This window comes from Apostichopus japonicus, chromosome 15 (assembly GCF_037975245.1).
Source record: "Apostichopus japonicus isolate 1M-3 chromosome 15, ASM3797524v1, whole genome shotgun sequence".
NCBI lineage: Eukaryota > Metazoa > Echinodermata > Holothuroidea > Aspidochirotida > Stichopodidae > Apostichopus > Apostichopus japonicus.
The window spans coordinates 10,085,401-10,112,409 of NC_092575.1; the positions used below are offsets into that span (position 1 = coordinate 10,085,401).

A 27,009-nucleotide genomic window follows, 5' to 3' on the forward strand; every position below is an offset into this window, starting at 1 on the left:
CCCCCCCCCCATTGACTGGCTTCATAGAGTAAATTATATCATACAAATCTGGACGGAGAGGAGGTAGAGATATGGGGTTGGGACTGGTATTTGTAATTCTTGGAGTGAAACATGAATACGTTTTATATATATTACTTTGATTATTTGATATGCAAATCACACATATTTCATGTTTGCATATCAGAATGTTTGCTGGGGTACATATGTATGATCGAGACCAAAAACATCAGTAGACTAATACAAATGACTGCAAGTGAATTCAATCAACTTTATTTACACATATATACATATCAGTGATTCACACATCATAACTGTCTGTACTTAGAATAAAGCCAGATAAACAAAACGCATCATTCCTCACTAATTAGCTATTCTGGGCAATCTGATGTGTTTCATCAAAACTGTGATTCCATTCAGCTACTCATTGTAATGTCTGCCATCCCAAACAGTTCAATAGAGGCTGGTAACCCTCAGTAGTTACAGGTAATGCAACAAAGTCTGATAATGCAAATGCAAGCAGCTAGAGACACTTCTACTATAGGGGCGAGGGGGGGGGGGAGCCACAAAGGAAAGGTGAAGTGGTGGGAAAAAATATGTATTGCACTAGTTCTAATGATATTATACTTGTACTAAAACAAAGGCTATTGTCAATCACAAAGGTTCAATGGTTCAATAAAACTGAGGGTGTATAACATATATACAATGATACAAACATCCATACTGTCTAGTTTTGTCTACCCAATACTGATGTATTGTAGTAAGTCAGCATAGCATAGTGCTCACCCAAATAGTAAATGTTTATGTTTTTCTTTATCTTACTTTTGGAAAGATGAATGAAGGCTTTACAATACTACAAACATCAATTGTTTGTCGTAAGAATTTCTTCAATGGAATCCTTCCAGTATTAAATTCATAGGGAATGCTTGCACAGCAGATGGGTTAACTAATTAAGATAATAGATGTCAGTCTTAATAAAGAGAGGAAACATATCTGCTAATTTAATGAGTGTCATCTATCTGCTAGCTTCCCTAGCATGTCCTGGTTAGTTCAGACATCTAACATCTGAACACAAGGATTCAACACAGTGTTCATTGCCCTCGCACAAAGTTACTTAGAGGTTTAAGCACTGACTTAATGCTAGCTGAGTGTGACAGTACTTCATACAATGGCAATCATGGTTCGGGTTATTTTATACCTTTGCACAATATAAGTATCTGCTTTGGGATAAGAATATCTGGGGGAAAGTTGACATGCAGTTGCTGAACATATGACATAGCTGCAGCACACCATTGTACTGAAGAACATATTAATGATCCACCAGATTATTTAACAGAACAAGTGCGACTGTTCTCCCTGGTACATGCTGCTTGTTTTGCATTCTGTGAAGCAACCGTAGCTGTTGAAATGAAAGCAAAGATTGATGCGCCGAAGCATCAACGCTGGTTTAGTCCACTGAGATAACCGCCTCCTTAGCCTCTTTTCTGTCCACAGATTATCACTAGAGTAATTGTTCCGATAGCCAACTTCATCATCTCTATCAGGATGAGCCTCCTTGGTGGAGCAATGTCCGTTGTGTTGACAACAAACTGTGCCTTTATGACACTCCTCTGGTAAAAGAGGCGTTCTTAACAATTGATGCAAATGTGCCCTCTACCAATGCTATCAAGGCCTGATCCTGGCTCGTATCTTTACTGACTGAAACACCCTCCAGCAGATGTTTCTGTGCCATGGAACAATGGCTGCTAAGTACTGTAAAACAACAGAAAAGAAGACAAAGACTTCACACAACAAGGACAACAGGATAATTGGATCAAAATTGTTAAACATAAATGAACTGTAAACCTTTGCAGATGCAATTTTACTTCTTTCCAAGATACCCTGTTATGGTGGGGTGGAGGAGGGTGGGGTATGGGTGTTCCTTTAAGACATCCATGTTGGATGCTATCTTACGGTGGCTTCTAAATCTATTATACACTGCACTAGTAGTACTTCTAGTAGTTCTACTACAACTACCACTACTTAACGTACTACTACCACCACTACCACTGATACCACCACTACCTCTACCACTACCACCACCACTACTGCTACCACTACTACTACCACCACCACCACTACCAGTACCACCACCACTACTACCACGACTACTACTTACCTAAGTGAGGTCTTTTCCCTGTGCTGGCTAACCTGGAATGAGCGATTCTTCCAATTTGAATCAAGAGTGATGTACTGTCATCATACATCGGAGGAAATGCTGTGCAGATGTTAGCGAGGCATGGAGTGGTAGCGTTGTAGAACTCTACCCAGCGAACTCCTGACAAGACTGTATTAAAAGAATAACATTTCCAATTAATCTTTACTCTATGTTCTCCCACAAGCATCATACGTAAAGTGTAAACAATTTTTCTTGTGTTTCGGGTCCATTATCACAGACCATACTACATGAATTACTGCATCCAAGTACCTCAACTTGGCTTCTAGGTGAAGACTACCTAATCATCTTCTTTGAGGCAGACACGACGATGGTGACAGTTTAATAAATAAATTTAAATCATTCTCCATATATTGACCAAGTTTAAACTTCCATTTGCAGTTCCAAAAATGGAGAGATAAAATGATACCAGGAAATTACCTCCTAATAGAACAGATTAGCACTATTAACACTTATAAACAACTTAAAACAGTTTTGACAAGTTCAGAAAGTTTCAAAACTCTGCAGAGCATTATTCAAATTAAAGTTGAAGGTGGTCAAACTAAGACAACTCAACTTTTAATAATAAGCAATTTATATTGTCATTCAGTTTTTATAATTTCATCAACCAGACAGTTCTTATACTAATATTAATAGTAACACAGAAAGACATATCTGAAGTTTTTAAAACTTTTCTTATTATATTACATTATTTGAAATGAAACCTTTTTATCAAAGACAAGAGGCAAATACAATGTTAAATGTTTCTAATATCAAACTATACCATGCAGAATGAAAAATAAAAAGCTGATCTTTTGATGTTCTTTTAGTACCAACCTGAAAGCAGGGTTGACATAAAGTTGACGGCTAGTCTAGCCACACTGAGTGACTTGGGCAATGCAAATTGTAAACACAGCTGAGATGTTAATTGAATTGCAAATATCTGAAAAAGAGATAAGAAAATTATAATCACTCTGTTTCTTTCTTCGTACTTATTGATTAAGTGATACAATCTTAATATTTCTGTTTTTACCAGGGTCAATACTAAATTAAAATCAAATAATTTCACAACTATTAAAAGTAAACCTCTTGTATAACTCAATAGCCAGCCATAAGCAATCAATGTATGGTTTTAAGCCACAAATCTGAACGATTTATAGGACCATGCAGATAAAACAGCCCATAATTATAGACAAATCATTGCTTTGTTAATGAAAAGTACAAAGCTTCTAGAGACAGATCCTTCATAATAAGTCCAGATTCAAAGCTTCTATCACAAAAAAAAAACAAAAAAAAATAGTAAATGAAATAAATCAATACTCCACAGCAAGACAAATATGAATAAAGTGATTGTATTTGGTGGCATTTTGACAGAGATTGTACTTGACACAAACATAAGCTCTTTGATGACCAACTTTGTGATGAAAATATCCAAAATTATTAGTGTAACATTTGCTGAACCCTGTGTTAATAGTATGGACTTGTAGACACTGTTATATAGATTAAACAAATATTACAGATTAATGGATACGATGGCATGAGACATAGGATAAAGACTCCACTAAAGTCACGAAATGAGTCTACTTGGATGGTTGTTGCAGGGATACAGCAATATAATACATCAATCACAATGAAATATAGAAGAGGTCCTTGGCCGTAACTTGCTGTGAAATGACTGGATTTGAATTATGCCCTCTGATGTACAGTGACTTTGCAATCATAAATGTAGCTGTATCATATGATTGAATTGTTTGTTATTTTTGTAGAATTACACTCTGTTTTGAAAATTACAAGTTATCATTCCAACATCCAAAGTTAAAACGCCTCATGAATCGTATTCACAAATGAAAAGTTTGAAACTGAAAATAAACAAAAGTATCAACACAGTGACACCCACCTGTTTTGATAACTGTGGTTGTCCAAGTAGTTCTGGAATAAAGTCCAGGCAGATATGCATTGATGGAATACCAGCCACGGTGACTGCGAGCAGTTCACTTGGATAACCCTAAGAACAAAAGCAAACAACATGGCACTCCCTGAAACAACGTTAAAAATCAAACCAAGTTCAAAATAGATCCACTTTAATCTGTGAGAATATCCCCAAGGTACAGTTCAAAGGATAGCTAAGTCTAATATTTATAAAAATATATTATACAGACCAAAATAAAAAACACACACATTGGTCCAATTATCTTGTGAGCTTGTTCTAATGCCAAGATAAAGAATTTTGAAATGTATTAATTTCACTTGGATTGGAACAACGATCTAAAATGATTTGTTTTGTCATACACGGACAACACATCAGCCTGCCTTTGTCTTTCATTGTTTGGCACTGATGCAACTAGGACCCCTCCATAATTGAAATCACTGCTTAATTTTGATGGGGTCACTTGATCAAATAAGACCAACATTAAATTATTTCCTATCACACAATTGAATTGTTTACAAGGTGGTACAATCATTTTCATTGTAAAGGAAAACAAAATAGTTGTTTGAGTGTTGTCCATGTAGGATATCACAGATTTATTGCAAAATGCACTTATCCCCAACAAAGTGAATAAATCTGCAATATATCATATGAACCGAACATGATATGGAGCTGGGAAATGGATCAAAAAGAACTCTGTTTATTAAGAGGTCTGTATGATGCATTTTTCAAATCTCAAACTTGTTACCGCTTTAAGATGCAAAAACAATTTGCTTACCAAAGTCTGGTAACTGACATCCCTGAAGATACTGAATGGAACACTTAAGGAAGCAACTATGACAAGGCTATACAAGTGCACACGGTAATGCCTTTCTACTTAGGTAACAACTAAGATTCTACATTATACACATATGTGAAATGCATCGCAGACTACTGTATCCAGGAAGGACATATGGAAGTTGAGTTTTCCAGTTAATCTTTCAACTTAACATCCATGGTAGAATGAGAAGGAATATAAGATACTTTGGTACATTACTGCTACAGGAAACAGCATCCATACGATTAACTTAAATCAATCAGGGGTCAATTCAAGACATTTCTTGGTCAAATGGAAATATCAACATGTTATGCTTCATGGAAGTCAGTGAATAATTCATCTAAGCAGGATCTTCTTCAGAGGCTAAATGACAAGTTACAGTAACAGAGGGGACAAAAACACGGCGTGTTTTTGTCCCCTCTGTTACTGTAACTTGTCATTTAGCCTCTGAAGAAGATCCTGCTAGGATCGAAACGTCAGGCCAACTTACTTTTACACATTCTATTACACAGGCTCTCTAGTGGATAAGCAGTTTGCTAACAAATTTATTTTATTTTAATAATTCATCTAGTATCGCATCGTAAAAAGCTATGCAAAATGGGCAAATTGCCAAGATTGACAATTGACAAGTGCCAAGATGCATAGCAGGTTTGGTAAGCAGATCCATAAGTATTTTGTAACAGAAAGAGCTCATAGCCTTCAAAACTGCTGTGCAAAATGTTAACACTGAATTATTTCTCGGAAGTGTGCTTCTAATTTGTGTCAGCTATTAGCTTTATGAATCAAGAACCAGCTTACAATGTTTATCTATCAAAATGCTTATATGTTAAAATGTGTTAGTGCATAGTTTGCCATACCTGAAAATGAACAAGCTTTGCTAATCCAGGATCTGCTATGAACATCTGATGAAGTACACTGCACACTTGACATCTGACCTCCCTCAGAGCATTCAAATCATTATCAGAAACCTGAAAATATGATTTTTTCATATAGGTATTATACATAGTCTATGATTCTGTTTATAATTTATTCTACCATTCAGGATCATAACATCAGTCCACCGATACACGGATGAAAACCACCTCAAAATTTATTGATTACTTGGATCGATTGATCATTACCTTCTCTACACATCCAAACAGAATGCCAATAGTTCTGCCTTTAATTCTACCTTGTCAAAATTCTGAAATGTTCTAAACAATCTTTTCTTCCCCAGAGGCTCTCTCTCTCTCCAATATTATTGACACAATAAACACAAATATTTACTAGACAATGTTTGTTTAATTGAGGTAAGATGTGATGTAAACCATTTGTTACTCACTTGTTCTTTCTCGAATGGAAGACAGACTTCTAGAAGGATCTGAGTGGCTGCAGCCTCCTGGGCAGCTATAAGGGCCCCCTTAAGCTCCTCCCTCTCTGGGTCGGACGGAAGTGCACGGGTGTTCCCCGGGTCAGATTTGACCCCGATTGCAGGGTTCGCTTGCAGGTGAGACGCAAGGAATGCTCTGGAAGCAGCTAGGTATGCTCGGAGAATGTTTAGCACCACTTCCATGATAGGTGGACATCTGCAGTGAAACAGACATGAGAAAGTAAATCGATTGTATTATCGACCTGTCTGTCGGTGAAAATGACTTCTGAATAGTAGGAACCATAACACACTAATATCTGCCATTCTGATCAACACAAGAAACACATCAGAAGACAATTAGAGAGACAGTTGAGAGTTTCCACACAGTATATGAAGCAATCATCAACAAAAAGCTGATTGGGATATTATAAATAACATATTGGAAAAGAGCAAATAATGGTTGAATACAGAACAGGATTCAAACCAATTATTTCAGGTTATAAAAGTTATGTATAGTATACATACACAACACATGTTGCCAAGAACAGGATTACTGTCTGTTCCTCATTAATCTATCAGCTCAGCTATCCAGCACAAAGCTGATGGTACTTCATCTGGAAATGGTGACTAGTAGCCCATACTACCGTTTAATGCTACATTGGACCAATTACTAGAGCTAAGTAACTGCTTCCTACTACCAAAAGATAACATCATTTCTACTTGTGGCCTCAGAAATGCAAGTCCAGTACTCTAACAATTGAGCTATTCAGAACATATTGGGATGAATTCCCATATGGAGATAGTAATCAAGTTGGTGGTGCCTGTTGATGCTACACTGACCCTCTGAATGCAAACGCAGGAAGCTGTTACCACTAACACAATGAGAGATCAACAATTCTACTGAGGTAGTATTCTCACCTGAAGACTCTGAGGTCATACCTGAGATTGACAGTAAGAATGGTTACCCTAGTGTATCTATTTTCAACTCATTATAGAAATTTACCAATTATCCCTGAAATCAGCGTCTAAGTCCTCCCTTAAAGGCGCAATCTACACATAATAGTACTCATTCCGAGCCTGCTTGGGCTTGAAGGAACAAAATTGTGACCGACAGGGTCATCAAGACACACATTGAAATTGAAATTGAAAACTATTTCACGACATACACATCACGAAATAGAGCAATGTCTCTCTCATCTCACTATTCAAATTAAAAATGTAATCACTTATTGAAACCAGAAGCCGACACAATCACCATACACACATACGGTCTATTATGTATGACTAAGAAATTATTTTACACCGGAAAACTGAGCCTTGGTCCATTCCAGTTGCACCCAAACTTTAACGGCTTTTCATCCGACCAACGTTAATAGTGGTAGTACCTGTTCCACTATGTTACGAAGTGGACACAATCGCCGATCCAGTAAACCTAACCCTGTACGTGAAGCCAAGGATATCATTGAAGGAGTTATTTGATAGCTCCGATTTCCATACAATGCTGGCAAACTGCATCGACAAAGCAATCATGAAGAAATTATCCAAAATACAGTAAGAACAAATATCTTTGATCTCCAACAAAACCTTGAGAAAAGGGAAAGCTGAGTTTCTCCAATTAAAATCATCATCTATGGAAGAACTTTCACTAGCATGCCAGGACCTCCAAATTAACCAAAATGCCCTGGAACAATATTCTAGGAGGAATTGCCAACGTATCTTTGGACTTCCCAGTCAGTCAGATGAGGACCCTACAAACCTTGTCCTATCACTGGCCAACACAAAGTTAAAAGTCAACATAGAGAAAACTGACATCGACAGATCACACAGAATTGGACAAACCCCTGTCAACGGCAAACACCGCTCTATCATCGCAAAATTTACATCCTACCAAGCAAGGGACCCAGTCATCAGGAATAGACGAAAGCTAAAAGGAACCGGGATTGTTATCACGGAGGACCTCACCATGAAAAATCACAAACTACTGACATCTACAACAGACCACCCTAAAGTAACAACAGCATGGACCAAGGACGGTAACATATTTGCACTCATTCAAGATGATGGAAAGGAGGTTGTCAAAAAATTAAGATCATCCAAAGACTTAAAGGACTTGTAATTCAAAATGGCGTCCAGTATTCTTTCCCGTATAGGCCAACACAGTTCCACACAACTAGTACTGTACTTAAGCCCCATGTCTTTTCAACCTCCTTCCTTTGTGTGGATAATCCGTCTATTATATACAATAGTGATTATTCTGCCTTTCAGGTTTGTACCTCTAAGTTACTTTCCTTTCTTTTTTACTTTTTTGTTGTTGTAATGATTAAGTGTGTTTTGTGTAAAGGGGGCTTACAGCATAACACTGACCTCATACATTGTAGTCAGTGCGAAGAGTGGTACCACATTGCCTGTTCAACAGTTGCTGTAAGAGTTATTTACCATTCAGTTGTGTAAACAGTGATATAAATCCTTCCGAACTACTCAAACTTAAAGAGGTCTCAGGATAATTGAAGGATCTACAATCAAGCCATGCTCTATAACAATTAAACAACAAGAGATGAATAATTCTACTGAGGCAGTATCCTCACCTGAAGACTCTGAGGTCACACCTCAGGATAATTAAAGGATCTACGATCAAGTCTTCCTCTTTGAATTTGATAAGAGGCTTCGAATGAGAGAGAGCATTCACTGTCATGGTTTTGAGTCTGTGAATGTGAAGAGTAAAGAAAAACTTTAGAGAACAGGTGACTTGAGAGGACAACACTGGAGTTAAGAAGTACAATAATTGAAATTGAATAGCAGAATGCACACTTATTCTGAAGCATTCCTTACAGGACCAGACATAATTTATGACGCACATTCTCTACAATTAGAATAAGATAGATGGGTAGGGGGTTAGGTCTCTCCCTTCTCCAAAGAAACCAGGTCTGTCCTCCTGCCCCCCCCCGCACCATGTATTTCTTTCTTCTACAATGGTGTCAGGAAATAACTCTATAGAGCTATACACCATTCAGTATAAAATCAATGTTATACGATAGTTAAGCTGACTTTACAACCGAGATAAATCACTCAAAAAGTGGAAAGCTTATTATTCTTATCTTTCATAGACTTATCACTGCTTTGATTATAATGCTCACTCTGTTATCTCATAAAAAGAATAATACGATAATATTCACAGAGATGTCCGTCCATTTTGCCTTTGGACATTAAAAATTCTCAAAAAGAACAAATAAAAGATAATTTCATCCATACCTTCTTGGCATTTCTATATTCAGCTGTTTCCAAATATGAACTGTTAAAGTAACAGCCTTGAGAGGAACGTCAGACTCCAAAAGTAGTATCAAGGATTCCACAATTACATCAGCATAGTCCATAAGCGTGTGCTCATCCAACAGCTGCAGTTGTTCTAGAAGGGATATCACTAACGCTGAATCTGATTGGACCGTTTGAAATGCTGTAAAAAATGAGCAAATTAAATGGAGTTTATTGTCATACACTTCAGAAACATAAGGCATGAACTTTGCTTCAATTTTGATACTATTCAGTTCTTACACGGCACATCAAAATGCAATTACAAGTTTGGCTAGTCAAATTTCATTGACAATGACGTAGTAAAATATCTTAAACATTTTCAAAAGTTTGCAAGTTTAATTCTACTGATGAAGAGTTTGGCTTTAAAAGGGTATTTTACAATTACTTTTTCATTGATGACAAAGTGCCTGACAATGTTTGGTTTTAGAATCCAATTGATATCACTGAAATAAAATACAGGACTGTTATTGCCTTTACCTTTTCTCAATTCGCTTGGGGTAACCTTTCTCTGATGTACGGGAGCAGACATCTTGTCCTCAGCCAGGGTTGCCTCGTCCATCCAATCCTCGACCAGACAGAGATGCGGGTAGTGAGTCACGAGGAGTCTCAGGAGAGACGGGTAGAGATGTCCGTAATCCGACAAATGTCGCTGCGCCTCTCTGAAGAGATACTTGATTGGAAGCTGAGACAAGACCTTTGTGGAGTATGGTTCTGGCTTTTGGTGTATGATTACTATTTACAGGGGAAAGTAAAAGAATGGAAAGGGTAATGTTAATCTTTCTATACAATCTTGTTATCTAGTTGCATCAGGTAATTTGCCCTTCAAACAATTGTGTTATCTTATTTTACCCTGTCTTATCATAAAACAGGTCTAATGTTGAGGGAATATTCCTGTCTGGGTCAGTAATTTGTACAGAAAATTACGTCTTGTTAACGTTTACAAATTATGTGATCCCATGTAACAACACAACCAAATGGAATTAACATATATGCCTTAATATATGAAATATATAAAGGGGGAAAATTTTTCTCTGAGAAGTTCTGCAATTTCTAGTATTGCATAATTAAAACTTCAATATCCCTCCTTGCTCAACTATCTTGGCATCAAACATTCAAGTGTTGATAATCATGAAAAATACCAAAGACAACATCTACCAATTTCCATTTTTCTGTATTAATATGATGACTTCTCATAGAGCATACTAAGTTATGACACCCAGAGGATAAAGTAAGATGGAACGAGAATTAGATCATCGAGAATCAATGAGAATTAGATCATCCTTGCGTTACTGTGCCAAAATTTTTAGCCTAGATGTTAACACCTTTATTAACCAAGTAAACAATGCAGCCATGAGAGACATTAAAAGAATTTCTCTTAAAATTCATAGAGACGAGAAACACTCACTCCATTACGAGCTGAAGTCACTTCTTCAACAGACTAATTATAATTTGAGAAATAGGACAATCACACCAAAATTTTGAACAGTACATTTCGTTTATAGGGCTGCCATATTTATTCAGGGTGTTGTTCCACAAACCTACTTTAATTCATTTATTAACTTTTGATTTATTATTTGTACATACAGTACATGCTATTTTAAGCTTTATAACTCTTAACTGTTTTTCATATCCTATTTATAAATATGTATTTTCATGTATTTATACTGGATTTTAAATAAAACTTGAAACTTACGAAGTTGCTTGGTGTTTGTCAGAAGACAGTCTTCATAGAGGAGGAGGTAATACAACATCAGAAGCTGTGAGGTCAATTCGTTTCCCTGACCTTTGACCTTCTCGCCCCTCCCATCCTTTAATCTTGATGAACCGAATACCGAGAGTATCTCCTGCTCTGTGAGGGCTTGGTTCCGACAGAACTTTGAACCGACCTCGGTGGGGACCACAGAGCTGTGTACAAACGTCTCTAGGAGGGACGGGAGGATGGGGTGAAGAGGGGTACCGCAGTGAAGCATCTGTTGATAAATCCAGTCCTGTGAATTGCAAATAAAAAGATGCAAATAGTTCAACTAAGAGCGTGTCATAATTTTTTTCCTACTTTTAGACTTTAGTTTGGGATACTGGGTTATGATGCAAAGACTGACCACTGCTTAATATGACAAATATCTAGAAATCTTCATGTTACAGAGTTATAGTAGTTCATACATTATACCACTGTTTATACTAAAGTGAACAGATATTTCCTGGCAATCTGGGCACATGATAACTGAGGTTGACCCACCATGTTGACATGAAATATCTCTATCTATACTGTGTGTTTAAAAAAAAGGGAGGGAGGAAATTTGAGAGCCCTCTGGATGTTTTGGAGATGCTATGTGTCAAGGATGATGTCAAAATGCCCAAGGTAGAACACCTCATCCAGAAACAGTTTTTTGTCTAAGATGAAAATCCATTGCCAAAAAGCTGGAAGGTCAACTGGAAGCCACAAAATCTACCACTTAGTACATAATGATGTTGTTCAGGTGAATTTCAGGCAATGAGGCTATTGTCTGGCTTGCCTTTATCTGTGAGGCACGAATGAACTTTGTGAACTACAAAAATAATGTAGATTCAAACTGTTTCTACCAACAGAAGAGCAAACAGTTTCAATTTTACAAATTCAGTACATAAAAATCCAATGACATTTCTGGGGATACTCACAATGTGAGTCAGAACATGAGACATGGGGCCTGTCCCTAGAAATCAGGGGAATCTGGTCACCCTTGTTTATGAAATGCATTATTGGCATGCCATATTTTAGAGATTTCCACAAAACTAAATTTGGAACTATTCCATACTTGTTATCATAAGTTCTGCATTACTTTTAAAAACATTTGAAGAGACATTTGACGTACCTTTATATTTTACTGTTATCTGTTAATACACATCATCATTAATTAGCCTAGCAAATAGCATAATGTATGTTATTGGGGAGGGGGAGTGGGGAGGGACTATGCCTTAGTTGAATCATGCATTCTGGTAGGGTTACCATAGAAACAATTCATCTAGATTCAAACTAAATTGTCATGATATTCTAAAGGTCTTTGTGACATACAATAGTGCTCTAGCAAAGTACCCAGGTAGTTTATGAGACCACTGCACGTCATAATCATTTTCAACACACAAACATGATTGATGGCTGCATATTAGCCCCACAAACTTTGCAGGTCAAGCTGTGTGACATGGGCTACATTGATGCGACGTGTACTAACATTGACGTTGACTTAGCTGTTTCGTGGAATAGGCGCTTCAGTAACGTTAAGTTAAATCCTTGTTTTGATCCTATGGCTAAACTAATAAATATATTACTGTGTGTCCCACTTGATAACTTATGAACTTGTCATTATGCTGGCAATTTACCTTAATAGGAACATTGTGCTTGGAGAATGCTCTGCTCTTGAGTAGATGATAGACACAATGAACTGGAAGAAACCCACTGACAGATGCACTGAGTCCTGATGTAACAGCCACAGTAACAGCATGGGCAGCCACAACCTACACAGAGAAAGAAAGTAAGAAACTAACATAGCATGTATGGGGATATAGAAGATGAAATACACTGGTAGAGGAGGGCACAGAGTGTAACAGCCACAGTAACAACATAAAGAGCACACTACCTACACAGAGAAAGAAAGCAAGAAACTAACATAGCACATATGGGGATATAGAAGATGGTAGAGGAGATTATAGAGTGTAACAGCCACAGTAATAACATGGAGAGCACACTACCTACACAAGGAAACTAGTTAATACTGTCTAATGCTAATACTAATAGCCTAACAGTGATACTAATAGCCTAACAGTGATACTAAAAGTCTAACAGTAATATTTATGCTAATACTAGTTCAATACTCATAGTTGTATAACAAAAAATACTGTTCATTTCATATACAGAAACACTGCAAACTCTAGGATCGATATAGAAAAATAAACAGAAAGCCAGTTAGCCTTGTGATTCCTTGCCATACAATTTGCTCAAAATTCAAAATACTGTAACTAGCTGACTAATTTAGTGCATGTGAGTTAAAGTTGTCTAAGAATTGAGAACCAGCAAAGATTTGTAGAAATCCCTTGTGGGTATCAACCATGTCATTCACTCATATGGGTTTTGCAGTATAGAATTTTAAACCAAAATGTTTCAATATCCAATATGAACCGTCTTCCTACATGAAATATAGACACATTTTACCAACTTTGAGGAAGCAAAACCCTTTAAAATAGTTGTTCAGAGTTCCATGACATTGTTTATATACAGTGTTATATTTTTGAGAAAATGGCCAATTTTTCCACCATTTGAGATAACCTGTTGACCCCTTGAAGCCCAGAGGGAGAAACCCTTATAGGAGGTTTAAGTGCACAGATAAAGCAAGAGTATGAACTCTGAAGCAGATTTCATTACCTGGATGCCAGGTGTGTTTCATTGAAGACCTATAGAGCCCCTTCACAGAACTAAACTGAACTGAATTTGAACAAACTATGTTCACCAAACAAAATCATAGCATTTCAGAATTCACAGATTGATTGTATCTTTATTTTTGGAGTGATCATGTTTAAACAGCTCTCACACTTTGACACCTGGTGACCTCAGTTGACCTCTTCCAACTTCAATAGGATTCCTTGATCTCACCAAGCTGGATCTATATACTAAGTATTAAGTTCAAGAAAGATGTACTTCTAGTGGTATCATGTTAATGAGATTTTCAGACTTTCATTTGAAATGTGGACCACAAATGACCTTTGACCTACACCAATTTCAATAGACTTCTTGTACTCAACAAGCTGAATCTGCATACCATGTATGAAATTCAACAAAGATTTACTTTTGAGTTATCATGTTTAAAAAGTTGTCAGACTTTGACCTCTGTTGACTCTAAATGACCTTTGAACTTCATGTCCTCAATAAGAAGGATCCACATACCCAGTATGAAGTTAATCCACCATTAATATTTTGAGTTACCGTCTTTACAAGCAAGTGTCACATTTATACACACACACACGCGCTATCACCCATAGATTCCTTTTGCCTCAGACAAGGAATAAAAAAACCCACAGGCAATGATTTGGCTGAGGCTTTTAAATCACACAAATAGATGTATCAGTTATATGTAATGCAGACATTTATCTTACTTGTTCAGTGAAAACCTCTTGAGTGAACAGGAGTCTTATCTTGGCCAGAGAGTTGGTACTTATAGCAATCTGATGGAGAAATGATGGAGATTTATAAGTGTCACCTTATAGTTAGGTTCAATCTATTGAAAGGTTGAGTTTAAACAGACGTTTAGTTGAGATAGTACATCAAAATAGGAAACTTCAAGTGTAGTTCATCAAGTTGGCTAGAATGCTCCATAAAGTGAAAAGCTATGTTGTTGCTAGTTCCTCAGTTCTGGTATAATAAGTTATGTTAAGTCATTGCCTAACATAGATTAATTTGTAACTTTGTATGGCCTTACATAGGTTAATTTGCAACTTTTATATTGCATAACACAGGTAAAATTATAACTTTTTATGGCCTATCACAGGTTGATTTGTAACTCTCTATGACCTAACACAGGGATAATTTGTAACTTTCTATGGTCTAAAACAGGTTAATTTGTAACTGGCTATGACCTAACACAGGATAATTTATGTTAACTTTCTATTACCTAACATAACATTGCCTAACATATTGCAACATTATAACATTGCCTAACATAACATTGCCTAACATAACATAACATTGCCTAACATTGCCTTAACTTTCTATTGCCTAACATAGGATAATTTGTACCTTCATCCCAATTGTGGTGCTGATGAGATCAAGTACAACCTGGACTTGATTAGAATGGAAGTGAATCGCCATGAGGAGCAACATCTCACTGAAAGAAGCACTGATACCACTCTTCCTGTAACATGGCCTTAAGAAAAGACAAACAAAAAACATAATTATATGTATTACCAACTGGTAGACTAGAAAACTCATGTATATATCAATGATCTTTCTCACCGATAACAAAACAGAAATGTTCTTCATTCTTGACAACTTCCTCTACTGGATAGGGAGTTGGACGTGATACTTATTTAAAAAAATTCAGGTGTACCAAAAATCAGCTAAAACACAAGATATCCCATCTAACATTATCCTTAGTCTGCTATACCGGCTGTTTGTTGAATTTCAGATCTAATTCAAGATACTAGTTTTTGTTTCCATATCTCTGCACAAGGAAGCTGTGTATTATCTCTTTTTTTAAAATAAGTAGTACTGGCTATGCTCCAATGAATCCCTGCTCTTTACTACTCTACAGTGAAATGTAAGACTGTCGGAGATCGTAACTTCTATTATGCAGGACCTATCATTTGGAATGAACTCCTTGCATCTCTATGTTACATTGAGAGCACAGGCTTGTTGAAGTCCAAGCTCAAAATACACTTCTTTCATATTTTGCTTCAGTTAATTGCACTTTGTTTCATTCTATTATAAAATCTAATTAGACTACTATGTTTGCACTATATAAATGTATTATCCTTATTATTGTCCTTGTTATTCTTGTTGTCATTATTGTTATTTTAATTACTGAAGAACATGAGTAAAGACTGCTTCAGACTGAGCCTGTAGAAATTATGAATTTGAAATAGAGAACAGTACAAACTGAGACAATGAGTTCCCTATGTAAGAATCAAGACATAATTGTATGTTCATAACTCACTGATCAGAAGAAAATGTCATGGAACAGTTGTGCGCAACCAATTAATAAAAGCATTGTCATATGCATATATTGTCATTAGCATATATTGTCATTTGCATATATTGTCATTAGAATATATTGTCATTTGCATATATTGTCATTAGCATATATTGTCATTAGCATATATTGTCAGTTGCATATATTCTATTTGCATACATTGTCATTTGCATATATTGTCATTAGCATATATTGTCATTAGCATATATTGTCATTAGCATATATTGTCATTTGCATATATTGTCATTCGCATATTGTGTTACAAATGACCATTGCTTTTCCATGCAAATCTTCATCAATTGGGTTGCAAAATCAAGACACACACATAGATCACATGCAGGTGGGTGAAGCCGAATGGCTTATCAATAACACTTCACATCAGGCAGCTATCCAATAACTTATGTCTATTTGATACCTTTATGACTGAAATGACATTTAATTACCTCAGAACATACTAAAACATTGAGGAAACCTATATGAGCATATCAAAGAGCAAGCTGTTGCTGTGCTACAGTCATAACATATACAGGGTTGTCCACAATGATTCAAGTCAAAGTTAAAGGAGAGTACTGCACGGTTCGTAAACCAATTGCACATGTCTTTCCTCAAACAGGTAGGTTGGATTCAAACAGAGCAAGAGAACTGTTGTTCTGTTTATTCCTAAAGTTTGAACTGAACACATCAATGGTTTAACAAAAACACAAAAGGAATTGTAACTGGACGTATCGTTCATTTATTTTTAAGATACACTTGTAAGGAAAACCACAAAAGATTACTATACTTACAACTGAAGTTAAATGCAGAAAGCTCCTTTAATCCATAATTGAGGTTCACACTTTGACAGAATCATACGATGTGAAACAATAATGTTCTCTGACTCACTACTTTAATACAACTACACAAACTGAATATCACATGACTTGCTACTAAAAACTTTTTTTTATTTAAACATTCAAAATTTGTAAATTTTACCTTTCAAATTCAGGTCCTTCATCTACTAGCCAATGGATCCATTCCAGGACAACTTGGCTATCAACACTGTGGAATAGACAGGAAAAGAGTATGTGTTAGTGGTGGCAGTACATAAGAATTACGTAATTGCTTGTGGTGACCAAATATTTAATACTTATGGTGGCATACTCCTATTAGAGTCTATATCTGGGTTGTCCAACCTTTTGCAGAGGAGGGCCACATGGAATGATTATGATGAAGGAGGGGGCCGCATGAACCCTACGCTCCATTTTTTGCCCGAAGCCCAATGCAACAAAATATGAGCACTGCGCGGAGCCCACTGATTTATTTTCCTTCCTGATAAAACATATGAATAAAGTCCAGCCACCCCCCCCCCCTCCGCTGAGAGTGACACACAAACTGACCTGTATGCAGTTTTTTGGACCCAGAAGGTTTGATTGATTGATTATATAGCTTCAAATTGTTATCAACAAATCTGCTCACTAAAATTTCGCACCGTAGAGCATCTCTGGCGGGCCGTAGGTTGGACAACCCTGGTCTATATCCATCCACCCGATTGCTCTCCTTCAGGAAAAGTGCCAAAAAGCAGCAGGAGAACATCTATTTTGACCTGTTATCAATCACGATCTAGTTTTTTGTGGCTTGCATGTTGAAGAGCATGATTGGAAGTACATGTGGTGAAAAAATTGGGTCAATTGAGGCAATTTTAGACCACTTTAGGCCACCCAGGAGCAGCATACGAGAATTGTTTACCACTGAGTGAGGAAGTTTGTTTACAAGTGACGAAAACTTCTGGCTGGGATAGCAAAAAATCTACATGGTGATGATACGGAAAGTTGATGGTGCCATGGAAGGCCAACTTGTCAGCTATCCGCCTCTGATTCAGAAGAAAACACAAACATTGCACTAAGTAACATAGAAAGAAGTATATTACTTGACAAGAGATGGGCAGGCTAACAGCATACAGAGACTCATATTGAGGAATCTGATTCCACCGGCAGTTGGAGGAGGGTGGCTGGTCAGGAGCCTCAGGAGATGATGGGATTCCTCTTGACGAAACCTGCCGGTGATAAACAAGTAGTGTAAACACATGTATAATCAATGTTTACATGTCACTTAAAACAACAAATGTACAAGAACAAAGAATGTATTTGTTTCTTTTCGCCCACTATGCAAGTAATTACTGTAATGTATTGTAATTACTTGAATTTATATTACTTACTGTAATGTATAAGTTGCTTTACCTCAAATAAATGAAGCAAAGTATGTGGAATTTTAATAATGCATTGCACGTTAGTTTTTAATTCTGGAAACAGCTTACAAAGAAAAACAGAAAAAAAGAGAAGGGTATGCTTATAAACTTGGTAACAACCAGACACTTTTTATCCCTTCTGTAGAGAATGATATTATTATGTACCAGCTGAATACATTTTCACTGTTAGCATTAGCACAGCAGGTATTCAGGAAGCCATAACAGTGATAACTTTATCTGGTATCAAAACACAAAATACTTTGCAAAATATGCAAAATACAGAAACTGCAAACATGTAGAGCAGCAGGTTTGTATGAAAGAACAATAAATACTTTGCAATATTTATGGAGCCAAACTTAACAAACATCACAACTGTTAAACAAAATGTCAAATATATTATCTGCAGCAACATTAACTATCTATGCTTTATATCATATCAATAACATTTTGAACATTTTTCATTAGTGGAAAGTAATCCTCATTTCACTGATTTATTCATTCTTGGACATCCCTGTGTCAAAACAAAACAAGTGGCGAAACACGTGAACAAAACTAAAACCAAATCTATCACTGAGGCATTCATTGAGCATGACTCAATTGATAATATATTAAACTTGTGCACAATTCAACATCCAACAAAGATCCTGGACGTTACATATATAACGGTCAAGGTTACATATATAACGGTCAAGATTACATATATAACAGTCAAGGTTACATATATAACGGTCAAGGTTACATATATAATAATCAAGGTTACATATATAACGACTGAGAAACGTCTGTCTGATGTAGGAAGTTCTGTCGAGGAAACCAACAAGTTGGTTTCCATAGTAACACAGTAAATTCCATTTTTCTTTAGCATATCTTGTCACCTCTTACTGACTTACTGACACATCGGTAAGATCTACATTGAGTGCATGAATGTAACACATACCAGAGGTTCCTTATTACATGTTAAGGAAAATACACTGACAAATTCCCCATGGCGTACTTTCGCGATAATATTTCTACCGAGGAACTCTAAGATTTAAAGAGATATCGGTTCAAACTCATTTCAAGATTCCCCTTGTTTAGTTATTTCAAAATTACCCAATGCATGCAAATTCATTAACCAAACACCTTTAAACTGCTGTTTAGACTTACTTTAGTCCTGCCATGCCTTTTAAGGCACAGAACAGTCGCATGATAGCACTCCCTTCAACAACGTCCTCCTCCACGAGTGACCCATGGAATCCCTCAAACGGGGTCAATCTCTTGACCTCATTCAGTAAATAGCCTCTCAACTGACTGAGAATGGACACAAATGAGCCTCCACCTGGTTTCAACTGTAAAGAAATGAAAAAAGTCACATCGATGAATATGCATCGCAGATCTTCACAGAGTTGAACGGCTTCTCACGCCCATGAACTGTGAAGCAATAAAAAATAAATTTGAAGTAACAAGAAAGTATATCATGTTGGCTGTCCTCTCAAATTCTCTGCATGACGAGAATTAGTCCATTAACCATAGGTTGCATTTTTCAGCTCTTGTGACCTCAACTTACTGAAACTTTATCTCTCCTGCAAACAGACTTGTGAGTTTGTAAGAGTTGATTTGTTCACAACTTGCCATGTCTGCCTTGATATGATAGTGATTTGGCTACTAGCTGTGTGAAGAGTTGCATAATAGACGGATAGGCAGCTCAACTAAGGTGCGAAAAGCTGGGACTGATCACTCAGCTAACCAACTGCAAAAAAACTGCCGTTCAGTACAAACGGCGGGTTTTTGGATACAACCTATAGCTAATGGACACTTTCGCGGCATGGCAAATTATCCAAAAAGCTACAGCAGAGAATTCAAAAGTGTATACATTACACACTCTACCACAGAGGTAAGCAGGTGATCATAGACACAACCAGGCAACTAGGTGCTAAGTGTGATTCGTTGCTAGGGATGCAAAACTTCCCATTTGATGGCCAATTTGCTAGCTTCTTGCTTGAACATTTCCATTTCTATACTTCATTACTCTTACTTTATGTCCAAAACACACTCCAATAAGCTTAATTCTATTGCATGGTAGAAACTGACCTTATTGCCGATGTTGACAAATTGTGCAAACCAGCTCCTGACTGACGTGTTGTTACTTAGGAGTAACCCACTGATGAAAGAAACGACATCTCCGTTATCCAAAGAAGAGTCCCGGTGGGAGTAATCTAACGTCAAGGCCACCGCAAGGCTTGGGAGACGACAGTGTTCAACCTGAAGAAAATTTTTAAAAATTTGAAAATGAGTTTGCCAGATAAATTATTCATTAATTTTCTCAACAAAGGGTTTGGTTTGTTACACACATTTGAATGTGATGACTATTTGATTAACTACTTAACTAACAACTGTATCACTTCTAAAAGCTGTGTAAGGTCAGACTATTAGATACAAACAGAACATTTGCTGTGAAATTTAAATATTTGAGTTTAACAATGCTTAAAATTTACTAACTGATATTGATAGCACAGCACTGTAGACATATTGGCAAAGTAACTGGGAAGTTATGCACAATATTTGAAAGAGCACACTAATCATGAGCTAGGATGATATTTCTCGGAGAGAATTCTTGCCTGTGGAGTACCAACTCAGCTATGCAGCCGAAAGGCCTTGAAATTAAGGCTATTTACTGGCTAAATGACAATCAATTTCACTGTTTGCCAGTAGCAAAAAAAAAAAAAAAGGGCTGGCATTTTTTTCTGCCAGTACAGTATATGACACAATTTTGCTTAATTGTATTAATTCAAGGAAATTGTATTAATTCAAGGAATTCTTGATTTTAGCACATACACATATCTTAGCAAGTCTCTAGAATTGTGCAAAATCTGGTTAAATAAGGACCAACACCAACTTAAAGTGAAATCAAATCTCAAGAAATCAGATCTATCAAACAAGACTTATTAACTTACAAACAACTGTATTACATTCTGAAAAATGTCACTCTCTCAAAATAATTGAACCTTCTTTAGTTTAGTTCAGTAGAAAAAAAAAAATCAGTAGGGACACTTAAGTCCCCATCAAGGACCCTATAGGAGAGAAAAAAATGAAGACACAAACACTCAGACCCGATTACAATGCTTAAAGTGCTTGTCCAAAGTATTCTTAAAACCATTCACACTACTTGCAAGTACAACTTTCTCAGGCTAACCATTCCACTCATTCACAACCCTACTAGAAAATAAGTCATGCCGAATACTAATCCTACTTTGTGACTTTCGGAGTTTAAGACAATGACCTCTGGTACAACTACTAGTAGCAAACTTATCTTATCTTTATACGTGCAAAGATTATCAACCTCACTTATTCCGTTGGTTTTGTCTTACCGTTAAGGCTCTAACAGGGAGAGCTTGGCTGGGATTCATGGCGACCAGCATCCTCAGAGTCTCTGTTCTCCTACGACCACCTAAACTGTCTTCATCCTGCCTCTCGCCGTTCACGATCAAATATCGGCAAACTTTGAATCAAAGGGGAAAGAATTTGAAAGACGCTAAGGAAATGCAATGAATACTCAGATATGAAGTAGATACTGGCATGTCTCTTCAATTCATCTCTGAGCAGCAAACATTGTCGTTTAATGCAGATATTTCACAAAAAGTTGTATCTATCAGTTGAAGATAAACAATCGTTAACCGTTACCTTGCTAGTGCAACCTGACCATAGCAGCTTACTGTAAATATTTAGTTCGTACAAAGTAGTATTGTGATCAAATCGACCAAGTTTTGTTCAAAACAATGTTTGAACTGATCAAGACAGTGCCTTCTCTTTCCCTATTCATTTACAAACATGATTACATTCACTTAAACAAGCTTGCAGAAAATATTGTTGTTACTATCACAGTAGCATTATCTACATTCAAGAACTAACAAATTGCCAATATTAAAAAAAGTCATTCCTTCAAATCTTCCAACTAGTTCTGATTATTCGAGAGGGGATCTTGGTACTAAAGTGAGCATCAAATAATGGAGTGCTTGACTTAATTAAAAGCTGAATACTTAAAACTCAATATCCTGCTCTGACTACATAGCTCTGCTTGTGACATCTGAGGCTTACCTTGAGTGAAACTGTCGGACACATTTGAAACCAACCGACATAGAAGATGAGGTCCATATTTCACACGGAGGAGAATACTAGCCATCTTCTCCATCGGCAGGAGAGACGGGAGTTCTGTTAATATGAGAGCATTCATTTATAGGTGATGACAGTTTGTGGCTCTCACTTATCACTTATTCATTCCATTACAGGATATACAACTACAAACAAAGCCAACTGTACTGTAATGGTCAGAATTAAAGGAATCAGCATTACATAACTAACCAGTGATTTTCTTCTTGTGGTGGTACTGTGCTAGGTATTACTTTCTGTAACTACAATCCTACTTTTGAAAATACTCTATGTGTAATGCATTCAGATCAGTGACAGGGGCGGACTGGCCTACCGGCAAACCAGAACCGGTGCCTGATGGATCTCAGATGCCGAAGGTGCAAATTTCATGCAGTTGACCAAGAAAGCTGCTAGTTTCCTCTAAAAGGCACCAAATGCATTGCTTCTTTCAAGGACCCAGTGTGACCGGTTTGTGTCACTAAGCTGGTAGCAATTCAGTGATTAACACAAATACTGCTTTATAAGCACCAAAAAAAAAAACTAACTGACCTGCTTGTGCAATACAGAGCACATCAGACACTTCATCTAAGAAGACCTCATTTTCAAAAAGTTCACATGGTCTCTGAGTGAACACAGCAGACTCCTGAAATATACAGAAAGAGGGAATTTATTTCAATTTTCAAATAACAGTAGGATTTGAAAGGCTGCAGGTGACATGAACCGATTGATCCTGAATTGCAGACATATTATGATATCTTGAGCCTTGAACTATGCTTTCAAAAACATAATTTAGTTTTGAAATACACTTGAAAACATCATTTAGTTTTTGAAATACACTTGAGACTTTTCAATCGAGTAAAGAAATTTCAAATTTCTTAGGTCACTCCTAGCTTAGGTAATATCGATCGACAAGTCCACATCCCTAATCTTGACCATAAATGGGAACCATGCTGTGGCAAACAGGCTGCACTGCAAGATATGAAAGTAACCTGTTGATCAAAGAGTACAACATTACAGTATATGTAACAACACTAATCATCACATGTAACTATGGCATGTCTCTTCTTGCACGTCTCTTCTCTTTGATGGTTGAGCATTTATGGTTTACAATTTCAGCTCTGGTTTTGTAATAGTTTGTATTGCATATAGTATTTGTATGTGCAGGGGAAAACCAACAGCATGCTGTGGCAAACAGGCTGCATTACAAGATATGAAAGTAACCTGTTGATCAAAGTGTACAACATTATATGTAACAACACTAATCATCACATGTAACTATGGCATGTCTCTTCTTGCACGTCTCTTCTCTTTGATGGTTGAGCATTTATGGTTTACAATTTCAGCTCTGGTTTTGTAATAGTTTGTATTGCATATAGTATTTGTATGTGCAGGGGAAAACCAACAGCATGCTGTGGCAAACAGGCTGCATTACAAGATATGAAAGTAACCTGTTGATCAAAGTGTACAACATTATATGTAACAACACTACTCATCACATGTAACTATGGCATGTCTCTTCTTGCACGTCGCTTCTCTTTGGTGGTTGAGCATTTATGGTTTACAATTTCAGCTCTGGTTTTGTAATAGTTTGTATTGCATAAAGTATTTGTATGTCAAGGAGAAAACCAACAGCAGGAATAACCTTAACACAAGCATATGAACCTAGAGGTGTTAATGTTTGGAATCAAACATTCCAGTCTGCTTTCAATGTAAGCATAGATCTGGGATATCCCTCAGTAAACACTGCCAATAATCTTACTGACAGTTATAAATCTAGTGGGACTGGTATAAATGGTCTTATGAGTCCTTTCCTGCGCACTTTTGCTCCACATACAACATAGACAAACATAGTAATCGATGTAGATATATAATGTTAAATATGTTTGGATGAAGAAAGAACTGTAATAAATAGAACAAAGTAATTTCCAAGTTCCCAGGATAGTGCGTCAAAAAATACTCTAAATTTGTTAATTTAAACACGAAATTGAAAAGATGGTCATTTTTATCAGGAGAGCTATTAAATGGAAGAATGAAGCAACTTTAGATAGGAGAGAGTAAACAATTAAAATACATTTCCCTCTATTGATGAACAGCAATGGCACCTAACTGTCATCTTTCTTTGTTCAGGTAATGACTTCTTTGAGCAATCAAGTAGAACACAGTCGACGTTGAGTATTAACAGTCGACGTTGAGTATTAACATCTTTTTATATTTTTATTGCATAACATACAGTAGTCATACTGTACAGGACAGATATAGGACGACATGTCCAAGATTACGTGTTGACAGATATGGAGAGAGAGGGTGAACAAGGACGAGCAGACTGTGTGCTCTAACTTATATATCAATATGCAAATGCACAGCTCACTCACATACAGGTGCAGATTCTACAAATGTAGTGCAATGTTTGCACACGTGTATCTAATGCATATTCAATAACATTACACTGACATATATATATATATATATATATATATATATATATATATATATATATATACTTACATGACTGGCAATAAATAGCAGCTCACTGATGACAAGCCTCAGTCGTCTCACTGGTTCACTCTTTTCAAATTCTTGAGCAAATCCATGCTTTACATTCGCTGTGAGTGAATTTTCTTTATCTCCCAGTTTTTGCCTAGAATTGCCAAAGAAATATTGATAATGTTACACAATGCAGCAAAACTACCACAATGAGAACCATGATCACTATAACCAGCAAAAACACACAAAGCATTTGGATATTCTGCAAGCTTTCTCTGCTGTTTCACTATTTATATACTGTATTGACATAATTAAAAGACACACTTCCCCAAATAGGATAAGTCAAACCCCACAGTCATTTTGGGGAAACTTCTGAATTTTAAAATGTTACTTTCAAAACAATTGTTTTTCTGGTTTCAGATTTTGTTTAAACTGACTAATTAATGTCAATTCTTGTTACGTCCAAGAACTCCCATCTCTATACAGGATCTCCCCAAAAAAAGGTTTAATACATTCTGCAGCAGTTTAAATCAACATGCCCTTTGCAAAATGAAGTGTCTCTCCCACATATAAGTGGTACAGAATGAGGTTGCATACCTATAGGTTAGGATAGGAGAATATCCTACTAAGGCAGAAGTTATTGCCGGTCATTTCCATAGCGTCTGAGATCTTTCAACATTACCCTAGATCATGCCTCACACAATCTTTGAAACATTGATATATGAGCAAAAAAGGACTCAAAATTGACCAACTGTAACATTATCGCTACAATGCCTACTCCCCTCTCTTAAACTTTAGAGAAGTATTCCTGCTTTTTCTGGCTTGCTTAGGCCTAGTGGTTTTTGCATCTAGCATTTGTTTGCTTCTTTAGGAGTTCTGGTTTCATCAGGTGTAGGGTATGCTTTTTGTAGAAAATCACACTGATTCGCAATATTTACGCACAATCATACATTTTAACTGTTTGTGTGCACAAGTACTATGGGTTTTCACTATATAGCTGCGATTTAACCTTGGGTCACTCACTGATAACCCTGGATGTCGCACAGTATAGACAAAATTCCTGTTACAGCGACAATATTGAGAACTTTGTGATTACCATTCCCAACATTGCACTTTGCCTAGCCTATGAACGCAACGTTAGGCTACATACAGTTTGACAAATGACATCAGTTTAGCGAAATACGCAAATACAGGAAAAGAAAGTAAGACTCAAGATTGCATGCAAACCTAAGTTGGAGTTCTTTTCTAGCATCTTGCTCTAGTGAGCTAAAGTCAACAGAGAGGAGGGCTACGATGGAGTTGACAATTTCTAATCCAGAAAGAACTTTTAGTATCTCTTTCCTCCCGCCGTTGTCTTCTATCCAAGGTTTACTGCAGTCTACAGGACAGCAAAGAGACATTCGAACGAGGCTTGCCAAAACAGGTCTCAGTTGTCGATCAGAAAGTTGACTTATTGCTACAATATTCACAGACTGCATAGCCTCAAATACATGAGGCTTGATACTTTCTATTTCAACCATATTCAGCTAATAAAATGAACAATTTGTCATAAAGTCTGCTCATCCTTTGGACTTATGTGCTCCGAGTCCGAGACTGTCATTACAATTAATGATCACACTAACGTTTTTAAAGAAGTTAGCGAACTATATACAGCAGCCACTTCCATGGGAGCACCTTTATCTGAGGGCGTAAATCAATGACTGTCATTCAGAGCCGTATAACACTATATACGGCCCTGCATTCCGCCAGAGCCGTAGAAAGTTCAAGTTCCTTTCCATTTCGATAATGGACCAGTGACTTTAAAAGCGACCGACAACTTCTGTGTAGGTGCATCACTGTGGGCGGAAGGGGGGGGGGGGGGGGCATCACAT

General features: G+C 36.8%; 1 protein-coding gene across 1 annotated transcript; it reads right to left on the reverse strand.

The window, feature by feature from the left end:
• Positions 1 to 260: 260 nt before the first annotated feature.
• Positions 261 to 26,760, reverse strand: LOC139981033 (integrator complex subunit 2-like). The gene is made up of 22 exons (XM_071993137.1): positions 26,366 to 26,760; positions 25,160 to 25,292; positions 23,204 to 23,297; positions 22,604 to 22,717; positions 21,877 to 22,007; positions 20,600 to 20,770; positions 19,676 to 19,857; positions 18,212 to 18,337; positions 17,278 to 17,343; positions 15,354 to 15,480; positions 14,714 to 14,782; positions 12,947 to 13,081; positions 11,286 to 11,580; positions 10,070 to 10,324; positions 9,533 to 9,734; positions 8,869 to 8,985; positions 6,257 to 6,500; positions 5,793 to 5,903; positions 4,089 to 4,196; positions 3,029 to 3,134; positions 2,156 to 2,323; positions 261 to 1,749 (listed from the first exon to the last, which is right to left on the reverse strand). The coding sequence occupies exons 1-22, from the start codon at positions 26,656 to 26,658 to the stop codon at positions 1,595 to 1,597; spliced, it is 3,402 nt and encodes a 1,133-aa protein (XP_071849238.1). The 5' UTR covers positions 26,659 to 26,760; the 3' UTR covers positions 261 to 1,594.
• Positions 26,761 to 27,009: the final 249 nt, after the last annotated feature.

What these genes read in the sequence shown, in the direction of transcription:
- LOC139981033 (XM_071993137.1), bottom strand. Translation starts at nt 26,658, where the DNA reads ATGGTTGAAATAGAAAGTATCAAGCCTCATGTATTTGAGGCTATGCAG. An exon ending in GCACCACAATTGGGATGAAG is followed by an intron (nt 14,783 to 15,353) that starts GTACAAATTATC and finishes TTTCTCCATCAG; the next exon opens with ATTGCTATAAGTACCAACTC. An exon ending in AGCACAATGTTCCTATTAAG is followed by an intron (nt 11,581 to 12,946) that starts GTAAATTGCCAG and finishes TGCAATTCACAG; the next exon opens with GACTGGATTTATCAACAGAT.